We start from the raw sequence: 20778 nt of genomic DNA on the forward strand, positions 1-20778 counted from the left end.
TAAAGAATAGGGTATATAGTGCTTTTTTTCGCCTCCCCTCGCTTTTGGTGCAAAACTGTGCTCCGATACAATCAGGCTGATACTGTGATCACAAAACACTTGGAATGGACTTAAATTTGTGCTTCTGTACTCTTTTTAGATGCACAACAATCTTAGCTAAAGAAAATGGGTTCCTTCGAGTTCGTAAGACCCACGACCGCCATTAGCTGAGCCTTACCCCGATGGTGTTTTTATAATGGGATTTGCCATAGGGAAGGGGGTGGTCTCTTATCGTACCCGTATCTCCACGACCCCTGGGCCAACAAACTCAGAAGGACATTCTTTGCGTGCACAAGAGTCTTAGCTAAAGAAAGACATCAGCCACGGGTTCAAACGCCACCCCACCGCCAGATGGTGGGCGTTGCCCCAAAGGGGTTTTATAATGGGATTTCCCATAGACATTTTTCAGGGTGCTGTATCTCGGGTTCCGGGGGTCCCCAAGACTTGAAAATCGGTATAGAGGTCCACCTCGGGGCCCCTGTCGATCCCTCCAAGTGACGTGTCCCCAGCTAGAAAGGACACCAGTTTAGACTTTTTTTGACAACCTGGAGCTCAAAAGCTATTGGAAATGCAACCTTGACATGCCATCATGCTGAAAATGTGAAAATTTGTTGAAAATGTAGCATTTGAAAACGGGTGGCTCCCTGTGAAAGAGGGCCCCCAGAAGTTCAACCCGGTTTCTAGGCCCTGGGGTCATGGAGATATGACCCTGAAAAGGGTAGTTTTTGGACATTTTTGACAGGGCGTATCTCGGGTTCTGTGGGGGTTAGGAACTTGATTTTTTTTTTGCGTTGGGGCCCCATGGGGCCCCGCATAAGGAGTCACCATTTTCATGGTTCAAATGCCAGGACGGCTTGGCAAAGTGAATTTTTTCGTCATGACATGAGTTTTTGGGTGAACCACCACACCTTTTTAGGGGGTGGTTTGAGGTGCTCCCCTGAGTCTATATCACTTTGAATGGTGGTTCTACGTGCTCGGGTTCGAGAGATATGCCTGAAAATGTGTTTTATAACACTGCCATAGACATGAATGGGGCTGAATACCCGAAAATATATTTTGCAAAGAATTGCTACGGTGGGTGTATGCGTGCAGGGGTTGCATGGTGGGTGTATGCGTGCAGGGGTTGCATGGTGGGTGTATGCGTGCAGGGGTTGCATGGTGGTGTGTGCGTGCAGGAGTTGCATGGTGGGTGTATGCGTGCAGGGGTTGCATGGTGGGTGTATGCGTGCAGGGGTTGCATGGTGGTGTGTGCGTGCCAGGGTTGCATGGTGGTACACATGTGTGGAGGGGAATTGGAGTTCAGGTTTTGCGCACAAGAGGGGCGGGGAAAAGACTGGGAATGGTAGGGTAAAAGAAAAATGACTACAATCATTTATTTTCACTTTCGACTCCCAGTCTCCTTTCCCTCACTTTATGATTTTATTTTGTGATTATTTAATTATTGTCAAAATAAACGGCCTTCATCTGCTCACAGTTGTAGTCTCATTTCTGTCCAAAAAGAACCTGAAACACTACAATATATTGATGGACGTTACATAAGAAAACGAGATGTCCTTTTTTCGGAATACCATGTTCCTTCCCAAAAATGTGTTTTAATATTAGCCTTTAATAAAGGAAAACGACTGCTTAAATTAATTTTCATGTATCTATTTCAGTGCAATGTAGTTTCTTCATGTAATAAGAAATACGTTTTTTAACATTTACATTTTTGTTTTTTTCATTAAAAAAAAGATTTCTGGGGAGAGTAAAAAATACATGAACTTTGATTAATGTACTAAGGGTTACTCTCAAATGAATTCACGATCCAGTTTATGGTAAACTGTGCATACATGACTTAGAAACTCAGCTGTCAGCTGATTCCCCAAAACTGGGCTGAATTCGGAAATGCAAAACGGCCCAGAATTTGGGATGTTATCTAAAAACCAAGGCTGCCCAGAATTTGGGACGTTATCTAAAAACCAAAGCGGCCCAGAATTTGGGACGTTATCTAAAAACCAAAGCGGCCCAGAATTTGGGACGTTATCTAAAAACCAAGGCTGCCCAGAATTTGGGACGTTATCTAAAAACCAAAGCGGCCCAGAATTTGGGACATTATCTGAAAAGCAAAGCGGCCCAGAATTTGGGACGTAAATGAAAACAGGGGCAGTCTATATGTAAAACTGTGATTACATTAGAGATAAACTAATGTATCCTGTAACAAAACTGCAATAGCGTATATGTTTTATATTAAAATATATCGCAAAAACGATTATAGATATATGCTACTTGAAAGAAAAAAGTACACCACCACAGAAAGCCAATTCTTACATTCGTGCACAACATGATAATTTATATAAAGTAATTCCTCATAGTTTGTTATATCAGTACAGTGTAATACCACATTATATTTTAAGGATAAGGTTGTGGAAAGCAGATCACTCTCTCTATCTGATCACAATGTTAAAAATGCCTGCACGCTTTTCCACTCGTGTGACGACATATTCATGTGACAGACATGGACCAATCAAAACGCAAGACTATTATGCGGTTCCATCCCAAAAACCGGGCCTGTGTCATACCTCGAGATATCTGTAAAACATTTCCAGATATCTCAACTTGAATTCCAGATATCTTTAATTGTGCAGTTTTTAAGATATCTAAAATTAATTTAAAGATATCTGTAAATCAATTTGAGATATCTAAAAATGAAATAAAGATATCTCAAATTTGATTTACTATGGAAACCATATGCATTGTGCTAGCATGGCACGCCAAACTGTCATTTAGAGATATCTTATAATGAGAGTTTTAAAGATAGCTATAAATCATTTAAAGATATCTCTAAATAACTTCCTGTTCATTTAAAGATATCTGTAAATCATTTAAAGATATCTTAAAATAACGTCCTGTTCATTAAAGATATCTGTAAATTATTTGAAGATATCTTCAAATAACTTCCTGTTCATTTAGAGATATCTCAAAATCATTTAGAGATATCTCTAAATAACTTCCTGTTCATCTGAAGATATCTTTAAATAGACAGGAAGTCCATTGAAAACATAGAGCATTTTCACAGGAAGTCATTTCCAGATATCTCAAAATAGCTTCCTGTTCATTTGAAGATATCTTAAAATGATTTAAAGATATATTAAAATGCATTTTAGATATCTCATTTAAAGCTCAATTTAAAGATATATGTAAATCATTTTGAGATATCTCTAAATGTATTTTAGATATCTTAAAATGATTTAGAGATATCTTCAAATATTTAGAGATATCTGTAAATGAATTTGAGATATCTCTAAATGATAATTTGGCTTGCCATATATGTGTTGGTATAAGAAAAGGGTGTTTTTAAAAAGTATGTTCAGCTTCCATCCACTAATGTTCTTGTAGCTTGAACCTCATACTGCAGTGTATCGGATGATAACGTAAATAAATACCAAGCTCCAGACAATGAGTTTCAAACTTTAAACGTGTTTCTGTTTACAGGTAAGAACTCAATTTTACTATGATGAATACGAGAATGTTCGTTATGGTAATTGTTTATTTATTAGTTTAAAAATGTGACAGATTTTTTGGAACAGTGATAAATAGAGATGCGAGAGTCTGTGATGTATTTAAACACGCAGAATAATTTAGAATCTGTAATATATCGTCATTAATTTGCTATAATTATGTAAAAAGTGGTACTGTATTTAGTTGTTATTGATGTCTATATTTATTTGCAAAGGTCAATTTGCTGTTTTAAGTTTACCGTTTCAATTTAAAATGAGATGTTACACTGTAAGTAGACAGAAACCTCAGCGTGATAACATTAGTAAATAACCCCAGCTATGGTGAATTACAAACTTAAACCATTTTCCTGTGTTTTGGATACAGCAACGTAGTGTATCCTACTCTACCTTTGTCCACCCCGACCTCAGGCTGTGTACAAATTTGTCAGCCAGGGCCTTTAAACTATGCGCCACGTATGTTCACTTCTCATTGGTCAGTTTCCCTAGTTAAATTAGTTGCAGCTTCAGGATTGGATCAACATTACGGATCAGTGGAACCTAATCCAGATCCTCGTAGTAAAACATAATCCGGCTCCAGTGATCCCGGATCGGATCCCATTTTTCTTCCCATTGACTTCTATACTGACTAGTGATGGCAAATCCGGCCAGTGTCCATCCTGGTGTTTTTGTTTCAACTATACCCTGAATTACTTAATAGGACCAATTAAGTGCTTATTAGAAGCTTAATTGGTCAGTTGGAACAAACGCCAGGAGGGATACCGGCCCTCTATGACCAGAATTGCCCACCCCTGGATTATACCAATGCATGTTCGTAAAATAAAAGTTTTAGTACTCCTGCAATGTGAAGGGGACATTTACCCATAATTGAAAAAGGGAGGGGGGCATGTCCCCCGTGTAAATTACACCTCTGGTTCCTGGTGTATGTCTGCAGACCGGAGGCTCATGAATCATACAGCTGAAGATTGTTAGGACGTGTGGCATCAACTGGATTAAAATAAGGTAAGTAGTATATTCATTTGTAAACCTACCACATGCACATATTTACCCCCAGGCAATTAATAATTAACACATTTTAATTGCTAAAAAAATCACTTAAATATTTTATATAATATATATCATATGCAAACTAATAGATAATTACTATGGCGTTCTTTATTATATGTTTGGTTTGTGGTGTGCATTTTTAACCATTTTACTTGTTTTCAGCTCGTAAACAGTTGTCGATTTCACGTTAGCTATAAAATGTTATAAGTAACTAGAACTCTGCAACTGTTTAAAACAATTAAAAATATCTAATTAAGCAAATTATCAGGTAAATTTAAGGGTCTAGTTAAGTAATTGAGAGTTCAGTTGGAATGAAAACCAGCTGACACAGTGGGTCCCCCAGGTCCAGGATTGGGAAACACTGCTTTAGGGGACAAAAAAAAAAAGAAAGATCCATTTAACTTCCCTCTGCCATTTCTTTCTGTGAACAGCCACCGACGTCTTTCAAACAGTTGCTTATGCAGGAGGTCACATGAAAGGGGCGCAACTCAGTAGTGTGTTTAGTTCTTCAGTCCGCTCCGATCTAAGACGTACTGGGGTCCATGTTTTCCAGTTATCCACAGCGGGAATTACCACTTGAGAGCTTGCACCTCACACAACGCAGCTGTATGAAAAAAAAAATCTGCTGCATGGTCGGAGTGAAGCCGCACAGCTTTTATAGCTGTCTGCGCCTGACGTATCATTCATCTGTGACAGAAGCATGAACCAGCCTGGAGTCTCACTTCCGACAAACCATAAGTGTGAAGAACACGGACACCCACATCCCCGAGAGTCATGCCGGTAATTTGAAGATGAACTTATTATGGACAAAAGTCAAAGGACCTTATTTTTTGGGGGAAATTTTGCATGGATTTACTGGCCCATTTACTATTATTATTTATTTCTTAGCAGACGCCCTTATCCAGGGCGACTTACAATTGTTACAAGATATCACATTATACATTATTTCACATTATACAGATATCACATTATTTTACATACAATTACCCATTTATACAGTTGGGTTTTTACTGGAGCAATCTAGGTAAAGTACCTTGCTCAAGGGTACAACAGCAGTGTCCCCCACTGGGGATTGAACCCACAACCCTCTGGTCAAGAGTCCAGAGCCCTAACCACTACTCCACACTGCTGCCCAACCCCCCTCCCCCCCCAAAAAAATAATATTTTTTATTTTTAGTGATCAAGGAGGAGGTATTTGTCTTTCCTCATGTGTGACATAAAATGGATCAAGCACAATATTTCAGACAGTAACCTATAATGATACTGGCAGCGCTAGTTGTGTATTTACAGCTGACAGGGTATGTTATTGACATACTTTGTAGACATTATTAAGGCAAAAGTTGAGCATGACCAAAAAATCATGAATTCATTCATAAATACATTTACTTTTAAACAATTAACAAAATCATACAAACTACTTATCAACTAAGCATCATGAAGTGAAACATGTTATATAACATCCAAACATCAGACATGAATTAAAAAGTTAACCAGCAAATATAATGTATGCAGGATTTCCTGTCCTCATTACACATTAGAAACTACAAATAATGTCATAACCATATAGAAATAAATAGTAAATGACAAATGTTAATGAACAATTATAAACAGTCTGCATAAGAAATATATTCATCTTGGAATCAGTCAGTGCATGAAACTAAAAAGTTGTTGGAACAGCTTGTTTGAAATGTTCTTCCACTGCTCATGCAATGCAGCTGTCAGTTCTAATTGATTTTGAGGATGTCTATGCCAGTGTTGAAATTTCTTGTCAACGAGGATTAATACAGTAAAAATATTACCATTTCCCTGCTGCAGGAAATCCTACATTTCAAGAGCAGATTTCTAAATGAATACTGTCCTATTGTACAATACCAAAAACAGTATTGGTAGAATTGTGTATGTCATTTGTTGACAGACACTAGTAAATGTGTGCAGTGGTACTCAATAGAGACAAAATAAGTGATTTCTCAATTGGTTTCAGTCACTGGGCAACTGGGGTATTGGCACAAATGTGGTATTTGGGCCATATATGTATTCAAGGAAATCAGCTTTCTGTATTCAAGACCAGAATAAGATGACCAAATTGTTCTTTTTTTTTTTTTTTTTTTTTTTTTTTTTTTTAAATTTAGTCGTCGCCAATTATTTTTACCCCGGTTTTCACCCCAATTTAGCATGCCCAATTATTATCTGTATCCCCGGCTCACCGCTCGAAACATGCGTCCTCCGAAACGTGCTCCTTCCAAGCCGTCATTTTTCGCACTGCAGATCCACAGCAATGCTACCAGACCTATAGTGCCGGAGGACAACACAGATCTGGCGGCTCCGCTGCAGAGCCATAGGCGCCCTATCGGCCACAGGGGTCGCTGATGCGCGGTGAGCCATGGATTCCCCTGCCGACCTAAGCCCTCCCTACCCGGGCAGCGCTCAGCCAATTGTGCGCCGCCCCCTAGGAACTCTCGGTCACGGTCAGCTGTGACATAGCCTGGATTCGAACCAGCGATCTCCAGGCTATAGGGCACATCCTGCGAGGAGCGCCTTTACTGGATGCGCCACTTGGGAGCCCCGCGACCAAATTGTTCTTTATTGCTGGCCAGGATTCTCTCAGTATATACAGTATTGGCCTTCTGTATATACCTTAACCCTTAGCGGTCCATTTATTCAGCGCATCTCAGGCGCGTCAGGTCCAATTTATTTTCACACACACTGTTTATTTTACATGCTCTGTTTAAAAGTATTTTTTTCACAGTAAAACAGGTTTAAAAGGCACTGCATATCAACATGACACTCAGTACTGCATCTCCAGCACCTCCCCACCCCTTGTTTGCTGTATTTATCACATATCTCTTCATAGTCGTGCATACTGATAAATCATCTCCTGATAACTCGTTTTATCACCAAACTCCTCAATAATGCGATCCAAGTCATTATTTTATTACTAGAACATCTCAAAATGCTCTGCAAATGTCCATGATATTCTTTGAGCGCTGGATGCGGAAGCAGCTATCTTGTTTGTTTATGGCCATTTTATCTCTGTGGTGCCGGGCTATGTGAATTGCTCAGATCTGCCTCTTTTTTTTTTTTTTGGCTTTTCTCAGCTCCTATTGGTCTCACTCAGCCATTGAATTGTTTTCTCTGCTTTTTTTCCGAAGAAAAAACGACTAGAGACCTGTGCTTTATGTCTTTTTGATGATGTCGGACAGGGTCCGACATCGGACCGGAAAGGGAAAATTGTAATGTCGGACCTGGTCCGACATAGGACCGCAAAGGGTTAAATAGTATGTTTACAACCTATTATTACATTAACATTTTAGTCTGAACACATAATGCTACTATTGATTCATTGAATCTTGCATTTCTGATCCTTTCTTCCCAATAAAATGTGATTTGGCATGCTACTATACATGTGTTTGTGTGTATTTAATCCATAGCACATATAATGCAGTTAGCTCATTATCCCTACCATCTCCAACTGTCTACTTACCCAGTACTTCTGCTGAATATACATTTTTCCTTCCTTCCTTTTTTGATTCTGTAACTGGTATGACACAGGTCTGTGATACATCTACTATAAACACCTGTATTATCTCTTGTTGAAGTGTGATTGTGAAGTTTTTAGTTTTTTAGTTTAAAAATACAATTGTTATATCGGATTGGAGTCCAGAGGCCATGGTGCATAATGAGCAATATAGGCCTTATAGTATATCTTTATTATCATTATTGAAGCAGTGTATTTATCACATGGTGTTCATTTTCTTCATTTGTTTTAAAGATCACACAGTGTATATGTATATATCACAATAGTGTTCATACATAGTAAGTTACTTTACATCTTCCATAGCAAGCTACTGTTTTATATAGAGGATTATTTCATTTGGATCCTGTTAAACCTGTGCAGCCATACACCTCCAATGCCAACTGTCATTCACATCTTGGGGTTTCAATGAATCGCAGATCAAGGCAAAAATTTATTTTTATACATATTTTTGGTAGCCAGATATAGTTCAATTTTCAGAAGCTTCCTCTTGAGAACCATTAGTGCTTCCTGGGGTTCATTTTGTGTTTAGCAATGTCAAGGTTGAACTGCAAACTGCACAGTACCTGAGTGACTAGATCATCAGGGAAAGTAATTGATTATTCAGACAGGATTTAACTTGATGTTGGAGGTTCCAAAATAAACTGGGAATGTACTACAGGTCACACTGTGTGACTGGGATAAAATAAATATATAGTGAAGTATTGTTATATCGTTGATTTCTTCTCATTGGTGTTAATCAATTCATCTTCGAAAGTAAAAACTTGTTTTGGTGATAAAGTGTCTGAAAATGCAAGGTGACGCAATATTCATAGCCGTTGTTGTATTCATCTTATGAAGCAATTTAGTTTGCTTTCCAAATTGCCCATTTCTAAATGAGAATTGGACTTGTGTGTTTAAGGATGAATAGATAAGCTCTGACTGGTTTTCCCATTCTGGGACTCATTCAGTGTATTGGTTGCAAAGTCAGCAGTGCTGGACGGCGGCAACCGTGGCTTGGGTCGCTTGCAGAGCAGGCAAAAGATGTGAGAGCATGCCCACAGTCCTTGTGTAATGCTGGAGGAGAACAGCTTTTTACAGGGGTGGCAGAACTGGTAGAACACAAGCATGAAAAAGATGGCTATGGAGTATCCAATCAGCAGCTGCAGAACAAGCAAAGGAGTGGATATATACTGGTAGACGCCAGTCTGAAATACATACCACAGCAGAATGAGAGTTGCGTTCTCTATAAACCTCAGCATGTAATACACCGCCATCCGGTACCAGTTCTGGGACTTGTTGATTAAGTCAGGGTCACTGAGTTTCAGCTGGACTGCCGACCAGCAAAACATGTTGATACCGGCGTAGAGAAACGTAAGAAGGCACAGCACAATGGTGGTGCCCACTCTTGTCAGCGTTTTCTCAATGTTTTCCGGGAAAGGGGATTTACTTTGCCAGAACAGTATCCAAGGATAGAAGAAAAAGATGAAGAAGTTCAAGAGCACCACTGGGAGGATCCATATCTGGAGTACTGAACTGAACAGGACCAGGACCACAACTCTGGTGGCAATCTCAAAACTTCTCCACAGGAATATGCACAGATACGCTGCCAGCTTCACCTCAACTTCGTAATCGTCGTACTTGATCTTTATGGCAAGAATGTTGCAACGCAGGGCACCATACACTATAGACAGCAGGGAAACGATCATCAATGTACCTGAAAGAACAAGCACACCAAGAAATGCACTAAGTCAATGCTGGAAGAAACATTCAAAAAATCTTAATCAGTATGGGGAAAGACTTATGTTCATATATTTTTCAGGTGACTAGATCATAAAGATATGGAAAGGATGCCATTCAAAACAGAAAGGATGCCATTCAAAACATCTGTGGACTGAGAAGTACATCTCATGAATCGATACCTCCCTTCCTTCTTCCCCTTATAAAAGTTTACCACTTTATTTCTGAAGTTTTCCCATTCTTTTCCCATGGTTTTACAATGCCTTTACTGTGCCATAGTTTACCCTGGTTTGCCATGTTTATTAATATTCTTCACCATACCTTGCTATTCTTCACAATGCTTACCTATGCTTTACCATGCTTCACTATGCTTTTAAAATGGGATTTGTGTCTTAGGAGCTGTTTCTCATCACCAGTTTTATTGCATCATGACACACTTTGTTATAATATTTACTATATAGTATTCAGCTTCTTTAGCAGTCATTTAGGTCACAAATGCTTCAGGGTTGCAGGCTGGTGAAAGTGGCTGCTGCTCTTGCAAACTGGTGGGACTTTCAGACTTGACGCTGTTTAACAAGTGTACCTAATGATCACAAGTAGTCTGTGGGCCATACCTTATTATGAACACTAATAGGAACACTAAAATAGATCACTAAAAGTGAAGGGTGTAAAGATAATAGGGCCAACATAAGCCTGCATCCCATTGTAACAGCTCTAAACCCATTTCGGGCAGCAGGTAGGGTGTGACCCGACCAAGAATAAGAGAATACAATAGGAGGAGAAATCAATATAAACAGAAGGAAGAAATACACATTTTACTATTTCTGCAATGCCGTTACCAGGACACTGGTACTGAAACTAAAAAAACAAAAAAACAATAAAAGCTCTTGAGCTGCCCCCTGTGCTGGATAACTACTGAGCTATCAGATTACCCTACAGGGCCATTCTTTAGAATAAGATAGAATCATGTTTAGACAGAGAAACAGGCTCATAGAAAAAGACAAAAAAAAATAGTTAAAGCATACTCATAAGCACAAGCACAATAATAGTAATACGTTTTACTATCAATTTACAAAGAAAATAAACACAAAAAAAGGCCAAGTCTCCTCAGCTAAAATTCAGTCCAGTCCCTAATGTCCATAAGGAAATAGCCACATACACAAATAATAATAATAATAATAATAATAATAATAATGATAATAATAATAATAATAATAATAATAATAATAATAAACTCATGAACAATCAGCAGCAACTCAATAGCACACATATTTAGGCAATTTTAGAAATGTGAAGATAAATATATTTGTAGTTCTTCTCCAGAAGGTTCTTCTTCGAAACACTTTTAATCTGCAAACCTGTCAGTGATCCCAAAACATTCTTCAGTAGAAATTTACAGTTCAGTACTTAACCGTCTTGAAAACTCATCTACATCCATTCTACACCATTACAATTAGAAACTTCAGATGCTAACAAGCGTTTAATTACTCTTCTTCTATAAAGGAAACAATAAAAGAGAAATAATAACATCTTCAATCCGTTCTGTGCTCTGCTTATTCGGCTGGCTTTGTTCCTCTCCACCCACTTTTTTTTTTTTTGTGTGTGACAGGGGTAGACAACTTAACTGAACCATCACAGCATGTCTAAAAGCAGTAGCTAAGTAGCTAAACACATTCAAAAAGACACAGTACTCCAAAGTTTCAAAGCTTTTATAACATAAAATGTACTTCCATGCATTCAGAACTCCCTTCATTGTGCTACATATAAACAAATGATTCAGAAGGCACTTTACAAATCTTTATAAGCAAATGGTCGACATTGCACTTTGGTTTATACAAATTGAAACATTGGCTTTGGGATACAATGATGATGTGTTTATCAATCTGCTGCAAAGAGGTTTAATTAATTGTTGGCATCCAAAAGAACCCTGTGTGTGGAAACGTCTACTGTATGTGCCTGCCTGCTAGAGCTACTCCACACAGAGTAGAGCTAAAAGTATTACCATGAAAACATGCAAAGAAACATTACGGCGACTTCACACATCTCATTTGTGAAGCAATTTTTTTTAAATAGATGTGCTTACAAAAGGGTTGGACAAAAAGTAGAAACACCTGCACTCTATATAGGACAGTTCTGTGCAGTTGGCCTGGTATGTGCAGTACAGGTTCTGAAAGTTTTAGCAGTGAGCTCTTCTAGATGTTATTGAGTCCTCCAGTGGGTTTGATTTCATTTTTTTCCCATTACTTTTTTTGGGCATCTGTTTTATTTAGTTTGTGTGTAAAGCTCTGGTAATTAGTTCTGTTGTCTACATTGTCAATTTAAATAACGAGAGACAGAGTCCTATGTTGTTGTTTTAATTATTATTATTATTATTATTATTATTATTATTATTAATAAGGTGGTTTTTTAAAACATTTACAATACCATAGTTTACCCTGGTTTGCCATGTTTATTAATATTCTTTACCATACCTTGCTCTTCTTCACAATGCTCACCTATGCTTTACCACGCTTCACTATGCTTTATAACCTGGTGCACTGGTTGAGCTGTGGCTCAGAGGGAACAGTGCCCCCTACTAAGCCACCAACCCCACTTTCCACAACACCTGACTTCCCACAAAGCCCCCCCCCCCCCCCCCCATCACTGTACTTAGCCAGGCTCAACCTTGCTTCTGAGATCTGAGGAGTTCAGGCTCCAAGGTGGTTTCAGACAATTCCCCGATAAACGTTCTAAACATACAAATGAATGCAATAATAAAAGGCATGTAAACCTGCAGATATCCTGCAGAACATACATACCTCGTCCGACTGAAATGTACTGCTGCAGCACACAGATGTAGAGCTGCAGAGTGAGCTGGGGGGCAGAGCCCAGGAAGGCTTGGATCACTGATGTCCTGGCGAAAGCAGCCCGATGTGTGAACAGCTTGCCCTCTGCCTGACCCACTTCTTTTTCAATCTCTTCTGAAAGGCCATCCTTGGGCATCTGCTTTTTCCTTGTAATACTGACATACGGCTCTTCAATACTACTAGCATAGCCGTAGATGAAAAAAGCTTCCAAACACCTGAAACACAAAGTTTGACATAGCGTCAGTGTTTTTAACTACCATCGTAATTGACCTATTTCAACTTAATGCTGATTCTTTCTTTGAACATTTCCACATCTGAATGTTTTTGTTTGTGAATTGTAACATTTCTGGAACAGCACTTTAACATGGTAAATGTTATTATAGATATGACAAACCACTTATTTTAGGATTTAAGTTCTGTGGACATTTTACAGACTATATCAATATGTTCTGCTGAAACATACTCGTCTAGACCTCTCACAAGAGAAACTGATGTGGTGAATTAGGCCAGCAGGATGGACTGTGGTTAGGCCACGTTAGAGTCGTTATGACCCGCTTTCAGGACCTACTACAGGACCCGACCCGAACCCCAACCCGCTCCAACACTGTCTTCTTACCCGCGACCCAAACCACATTAATAAGACATGCAACCCGACCCAAACCTGCAAGCGACTCTCTCACGCTCTCATATTCACACACAGATATCTCCATTCTCCACAGATTGAGTTTACACAACAGGCTATACAGCGTGGTAGCTTTCTCTAGTGGTCTGGATATATTTTAACATTGTAACATATTAAATATCTCTACTTACTTGACTATAAAATACCTATCTATTCCTTTTGTGCTACCAGCTGAAAGGGAGCTACACCTGTGCTTTCGCAGAGATGATGTACCTGTTTTGTGCTGTCGTTCACAAAAACATAATGACGGGTTTTACAAGCAATGAATCGAGTCACGTTCATTATTATAATTCGCTATGATTCCAAAAGAATTCCACACTTCTGATTGACCTCTCAAACTATTATCAACTACATGATATAAACCCTGTGCTATATTTTGTTTCACCTTGTTCACAAACATTTTTAATATCACCAAGCAGACATGATAAAAATATCTTGCGACTTATCAAACAAGCGAGAACACTGCTTAGTCAGCTGACTCCTCCCTAATCGCCTCCTGCTTTAGTGCAGAAAATACCGGTACATTTACCTTCTAATACGTTATTTGGGAAAGGGTTACAGACGAGTACGCTGAAAGGGCAGAAAATGTTTTCGGCGATTCAAATTTTTGGACCTGCACACGAACCGCAAACTGCGAAAAAAGTTCAAATTCCGACCCGTGCGGGTCACCTGCGGACCCCGCGGTACCTGACCCGATGTAGGACTCTAGGCCCCGTACCTTTGTAGAATGAGTAAGGAGATTTCAGGTCGTCTTTCACGGAACCAGGGTTACAGTAAGTAATCTTACATTGCCTTTTAATACGAAGACGACCACCACGACATTACGTATGGGATAATGTATACCAGAGCTGTCGCGAGAGAGAAGGAACAGCAGCATATGAGGGACACACAAGAGCTATCTAACCCTGGTATTAGCGGTGTGAACTTACACCCTCAAGGACCCTCGTGCCAAATGAAGGCAGGGCAGGGTCTACCCCATTAAGGCGGTAGAACCTGGAGAAGGTATGTGACGTCGCCCAGCTAGCCTCAGTACAAATATCAGACATCGAGGCCCCTCTGAAGAGGGCCCAAGATGTAGCCAACCCTCTAGTAGAGTGTGCAGCTAACCTACCAGGTGGTGCAAGCCAGCACCATCATACGCAGTCGAGACTGTGTCCACAATCCAATGTGACAGACGCTGCTTAGAGAGGGGCTGTCCTGGGATATAATACTTGTTATAAGTATTACCTTACTACAGGTAGGCCATGACTCAATAAAATACTTCATTTGAAAACTCCAATTGCAGAACTGCATTTGCTTTACTTTCTTAGGCATGATCTTACTCTCTGCAACGCTCTGGAGTGTGCTGGTGAGGTAGGTGTGACTGGGAATTTGAATGTGTCTATTAGGCTTTGTGTTTTGTTTCTAACTTTTGAACACTGTAGTTTGATACAATAACATACAATGGCCTTCATACCTGTACCTTAAAGTATTTCAGAGTGTTATACAATAAAAAGCACACCTTATTTTTGGAGTTAAACACAAAGTGCAGAGTACAGAGTCTTCTATGATCGCTTTACTGCACTGTAAACTGCTTTAATGATCCACAACAAAACAAAACTGCTCAGTCTTGGACGCAACAGCTTCAAGAGGTATTTTGTAGCTTCCTAGATACAGTACTGCCTTCTGGGTTGAAGCTGCATTACATAAAAAACTGCTAAATAATTAATTAAAAAACAACAACTGCAGAACTGCGTGCGTTTTGTGCGAGTGTGTTTGTCTGACTGATTGATAGATAACACACACTCTCGCCTATAAAAGGCTGCCTAACAGTAAACAGCAGAGAGACCTATAGAACCTCAGAGTTATGGACACCTTGGGAATAGAAGTTGTTCGTAAGTCTGAAATTGTCTGTAAGTCTGAAAAATAGTTGTCAATGGTTTTAATCAATGTGTATGCCTGCTATATATACCCTTAATGTGGCGAACAGTACAAGGACATTGCACAGTAATGCAATACTCATATTGTTATGGTTTGAAAGGCAGTGAAAAATGGCTAAATTGAACTTAACATTCAAATTGTAATTGACTATATATATATATATATATATATATATATATATATATACACACACACACATACATATATACAGTGCCTTGCGAAAGTATTCGGCCCCCTTGAACTTTGCGACCTTTTGCCACATTTCAGGCTTCAAACATAAAGATATGAAACTGTAATTTTTTGTGAAGAATCAACAACAAGTGGGACACAATCATGAAGTGGAACAAAATTTATTGGATATTTCAAACTTTTTTAACAAATAAAAAACTGAAAAATTGGGCGTGCAAAATTATTCAGCCCCTTTACTTTCAGTGCAGCAAACTCTCTCCAGAAGTTCAGTGAGGATCTCTGAATGATCCAATGTTGACCTAAATGACTAATGATGATAAATAGAATCCACCTGTGTGTAATCAAGTCTCCGTATAAATGCACCTGCACTGTGATAGTCTCAGAGGTCCGTTTAAAGCGCAGAGAGCATCATGAAGAACAAGGAACACACCAGGCAGGTCCGAGATACTGTTGTGGAGAAGTTTAAAGGCGGATTTGGATACAAAAAGATTTCCCAAGCTTTAAACATCCCAAGGAGCACTGTGCAAGCGATAATATTGAAATGGAAGGAGTATCAGACCACTGCAAATCTACCAAGACCTGGCTGTCCCTCTAAACTTTCAGCTCATACAAGGAGAAGACTGATCAGAGATGCAGCCAAGAGGCCCATGATCACTCTGGATGAACTGCAGAGATCTACAGCTGAGGTGGGAGACTCTGTCGTTAGGACAACAATCAGTCGTATACTGCACAAATCTGGCCTTTATGGAAGAGTGGCAAGAAGAAAGCCATTTCTTAAAGATATCCATAAAAAGTGTCGTTTACAGTTTGCCACAAGCCACCTGGGAGACACACCAAACATGTGGAAGAAGGTGCTCTGGTCAGATGAAACCAAAATCGAACTTTTTGGCAACAATGCAAAACGTTATGTTTGGCGTAAAAGCAACACAGCTCATCACCCTGAACACACCATCCCCACTGTCAAACATGGTGGTGGCAGCATCATGGTTTGGGCCTGCTTTTCTTCAGCAGGGACAGGGAAGATGGTTAAAATTGATGGGAAGATGGATGGAGCCAAATACAGGACCATTCTGGAAGAAAACCTGATGGAGTCTGCAAAAGACCTGAGACTGGGACGGAGATTTGTCTTCCAACAAGACAATGATCCCAAACATAAAGCAAAATCTACAATGGAATGGTTCACAAATAAACATATCCAGGTGTTAGAATGGCCAAGTCAAAGTCCAGACCTGAATCCAATCGAGAATCTGTGGAAAGAACTGAAAACTGCTGTTCACAAATGCTCTCCATCCAACCTCACTGAGCTCGAGCTGTTTTGCAAGGAGGAATGGGCAAAAATTTCAGTCTCTCGATGTGCAAAACTGATAGAGACATACCCCAAGCGACTTACAGCTGTAATCGCAGCAAAAGGTGGCGCTACAAAGTATTAACTTAAGGGGGCTGAATAATTTTGCACGCCCAATTCTTCAGTTTTTTATTTGTTAAAAAAGTTTGAAATATCCAATAAATTTCGTTCCACTTCATGATTGTGTCCCACTTGTTGTTGATTCTTCACAAAAAATTACAGTTTCATATCTTTATGTTTGAAGCCTGAAATGTGGCAAAAGGTCGCAAAGTTCAAGGGGGCCGAATACTTTCGCAAGGCACTGTATAGTGTGTGTGTGTTGTAATAAATAGTTATACAAATAATAATTAAACAGTGTTGATAATTGTAATGTGACATGATTTCCACTGATAAAAGCATTCTGATACAAAACATCAAACAGATACCTGTTTCAGCCACTACAGTTTATGTAATTCCAGTGATTTCAATACTGTATGTAAATCCAGTCAGACAAGTCTTCAGTATGCATGCATACCTAAATATTAGTTACTTTCAATTTGACAATAATTCTCCCGAATAAACTAACAAGACAAGGGTATTTTTCTACAGTATGAAGCCATATGTAATATTAATATATAATATTAATAGTATGGGCCTCATGTAATATTATACTGAATTACCACAACAGAAATGGATTTGTGCCTCTCTTCCTCTACCTTTTATAACATGATAAATGACTTATAATCGAATATCACAAGGCCCCATCACCATACAGTATGACTTCTGTGTATTCACCCATTTATAAAGTGAATAAAAGAGAAAGTTTAGAAAACAATTATGCAATGTAATTAATTTAATATTTTTTTTAAAAGGCAATGTATTTGCATATGTAAGTTTGTTAATTAAAAATGGGCTACAATTATATTTATGACGAATGACAACATCAGGTCCTAATCATTAGAAAAAATAATTCCACAATCATATCATGACATATATGAACACCAATCATTACAGTGCAGATGCTATACCAACTATATATAGTACAGTATTGAACAGTAATCGTTTAATAAGACAGCAGAAGAGCTCTCGCAGAACAGCGAACATTCCATTCCACGGGCCTGTGTAATAACGTAATTATAAAACAAGCAAACAAAAAATACACATATAGACTGTATTTGGGGATATGATGAGGCACGAAGGTAACCATGCATGTTACGCTTAACGCAGGCCTATTATTTATTTATACCGGTATTTATTTATTTATTTATTTATTTATTTTAAAATTACAAACAATTATTTATACCCTATATGCAAATTAAATATTGGTACCTAAATTATTTCCACGCGGATTACTTACTTACTTATTTATTTATTTAAATACCTGATCGAATTGCTGATATAGGCTAAATAGTTAATTTGGCTGGCAATCCCTGTTAAAAACGTCCCAGAAGAAGAATGGATACTAGATATGCTAATAGACTTTAATAGAGTTTAATTTAAAATATTACGGGCCAAAATATTGCTTTAAAATATGAAAACATGTATAGAATTGATGAAGCACGAAGACACAGCATGTATATTCTTTTTCAAGCCAGATACAGTATGCGGTTTACATCCAATAAACGGAGAGATAGCCTACCTGACAAAAGGTCCCAGCTGCAAAATATGCAGCAGCAGAACGAGAGGTCTATCCCTGCTCAAATCCCTGTGAATGAACGTCAGGGTAAACTGTACCAGCACTGATGGCACCAGCGCGAAGAGGAGAGTCAGCCCCTGCCAGATCTTGTCCCCCCCAGATCTGTACGTGCTGCTCAGATACAAGGCTGCTGTCGTCTCTGCAGTAAAGAGGGAGACAGACACGAAGATGGAGCTCGGAAATCGCATCCTCAAAGTGCCATAGGGAGAAGCAAAAGGGCTTCTTTTCTACATATCGTAAGAAAACAGTGGTGATCCACCCAGCTCAGGCACAATGTCTTCGCGTTTGGATGCGGTGTCAGCTGCTGCAGCAGAGAAATTGTGCAGGTTGTTTTCCTGCAGTGACACACTAGAGGGCACCAGAGATGTTTGTAAAACAGAACAACATTTTAAAAGGTATTATTCAAAATTCTAAAAGGAATTGACAATGTCGAACCAAGGGACTTTTTCAACCTGAAAAAAGAAACAAGGACCAAGGGTCACAAATGGAGATTAGATAAAGGGGCATTCAGAACAGAAAATAGGAGGCACTTTTTTAGACAGAGAATTGTGAGAGTCTGGAACCAACTCCCCAGTAATACTGTTGAAGCTGACACCCTGGGATCCTTCAAGAAGCTGCTTGATGAGATTCTGGGATCAATAAGCTACTAACAACGAAACGAGCATGATGGGCCGAATGGCCTCTTCTAGTTTGTAAACTTTCTTATGTTTTAACTGTATTTTACACAAAAGCTGTATTACAGTCAAATCTCATGCTCAGTCAGTTGACTGTGAAGTCCTTTACTGTAGGATGGTGACTAAAATGCATACCAGTTTATATTTTATCATGATATTGAATTTTTTTTTTTTAAAAAATACTTTAAAACATACACTGCATGTTAGGGCTCTGTAATAGAATGGAGTGCTCCACAGAAACAGCTACTGTATAAGCTTGGTTCATTAATTCACCCAATCTTATATAAGGTTTATTTTGTAAAATTAGTGACATTCATTCTCGGATTTGAATAATGCTCCTGATCCATTTGAGCCTGTCTGTGAATACATAACCATGAATCTAGATTTAAAGAATACATTCTGGATTTATTTCATTTTACAATTTTGATGCCAGCATCCTCTGTACTTTAAACACAATTATGTGGGCAATACATAACATGCAGCTGAGTATTATACAGAACCATTGACTCCACAGTCCACCCATAAAAAATCTAATTCAGTGAAGGAACCAAATGGAGAATTGCACTATTTTTAAGGTTTTTGTCTAATGTAATAATTATACTGCAGGAATATAATAAATATATCCTTAGTCTTTCAACAGTTTGAGCCAGCCTTCATATGCCCACTGTACCTCTAGGTGAGGCTGAATCTAACAGTAAAACCTGGGACAGTATACCAAGGTGCATGTGACTGTTAGCTCGGGTCCCATAAATCCAGGTAAGTCCAACTTTCATTTTCTTAGTTTCTGTCATCTTATCCTGTTATTATGTTTGCAATCATTCTCACTGCTTCTTATTGTAATTACTCAGACTGTTTTTTTTAATATATATTTTTTATTAGTCTGTGTTAAGGTGCTTTCACCCTGAGTTCAGGAGCAGCTCTTCTGTCCTCCTTGTCTGCCATAGATTATGTAAGATAGGGCAGATCAGAAGTGTGCCGTCTACTGTATTGATCTGCCTTTTTGGATCAAGTGTGCTCTTGTTTCTCTAGCACTGGATGGTGCTGGCGCTTATTAACATAAAGACACCTTTGCTAATCTAACCTACATTGCATACATCTAGACTGAAAAATAGCCCCTGAACTCCTAGTGAAAGCACTTGAACACAGATTGAGATTTAAAAACACACACACACACACACACACACACACGCACACACACACACAGTATTTGCATAATCATGCATAGAGCAAAGGTGAAGTATAAAACAATTAAGAAGACAGAAAAAACCTGATTACTCATGAACCCAGCAATAAAGTCAATTTACAGTACGGCTGTTTAACTTGGAAATCAGAGCCCTTTGTGGTGATTCACTCTGTCTCTTCTGTGTTAATAATTGATAAGGGACCCATCCTTCATAAAGGATAACATTCCATATGATTTTTTTTTTGTGTCTGTGTGTGTTTTTTTCCTTTATAAAATAGGAGTAAACCATAAGAAGCACAGTAGAGTCTGCAGACATGAGAGAGAAATGAAACACACTCTAATACATGTAGTATTAGAAGCTTCGAATCCATGACAGATACTATGGAAGGAATTTAAAGCCACCGTATACTCCATAAAAAAAACACAATTGTCA

General features: G+C 38.8%; 1 protein-coding gene across 1 annotated transcript; it reads right to left on the reverse strand.

Annotated features, from left to right (window-relative positions):
* Window positions 1-4854: 4854 nt before the first annotated feature.
* Window positions 4855-18805, reverse strand: xk (X-linked Kx blood group (McLeod syndrome)). Its single transcript, XM_034011484.3, has 3 exons — window positions 18432-18805; window positions 12630-12892; window positions 4855-9808 (listed from the first exon to the last, which is right to left on the reverse strand). Exons 1-3 carry the CDS (start codon window positions 18674-18676, stop codon window positions 9009-9011), a joined length of 1308 nt encoding a protein of 435 aa, XP_033867375.1. The 5' UTR covers window positions 18677-18805; the 3' UTR covers window positions 4855-9008.
* Between the last annotated feature and the right edge of the window lie 1973 nt (window positions 18806-20778).

Source organism: Acipenser ruthenus, chromosome 8 (genome assembly GCF_902713425.1).
Source record: "Acipenser ruthenus chromosome 8, fAciRut3.2 maternal haplotype, whole genome shotgun sequence".
Taxonomy (NCBI): Eukaryota; Metazoa; Chordata; class Actinopteri; order Acipenseriformes; family Acipenseridae; genus Acipenser; species Acipenser ruthenus.

Excerpts from the sequence above, each read along its gene's own strand:
- xk (XM_034011484.3), bottom strand. The coding sequence starts at position 18,676 with ATGCGATTTCCGAGCTCCATCTTCGTGTCTGTCTCCCTCTTTACTGCA. Across the intron at positions 12,893-18,431 it reads CAGCTGGGACCTTTTGTCAG|GTGTTTGGAAGCTTTTTTCA; the intron begins GTAGGCTATCTC and ends TTTGTGTTTCAG. Across the intron at positions 9,809-12,629 it reads GTACATTTCAGTCGGACGAG|GTACATTGATGATCGTTTCC; the intron begins GTATGTATGTTC and ends TTGTTCTTTCAG.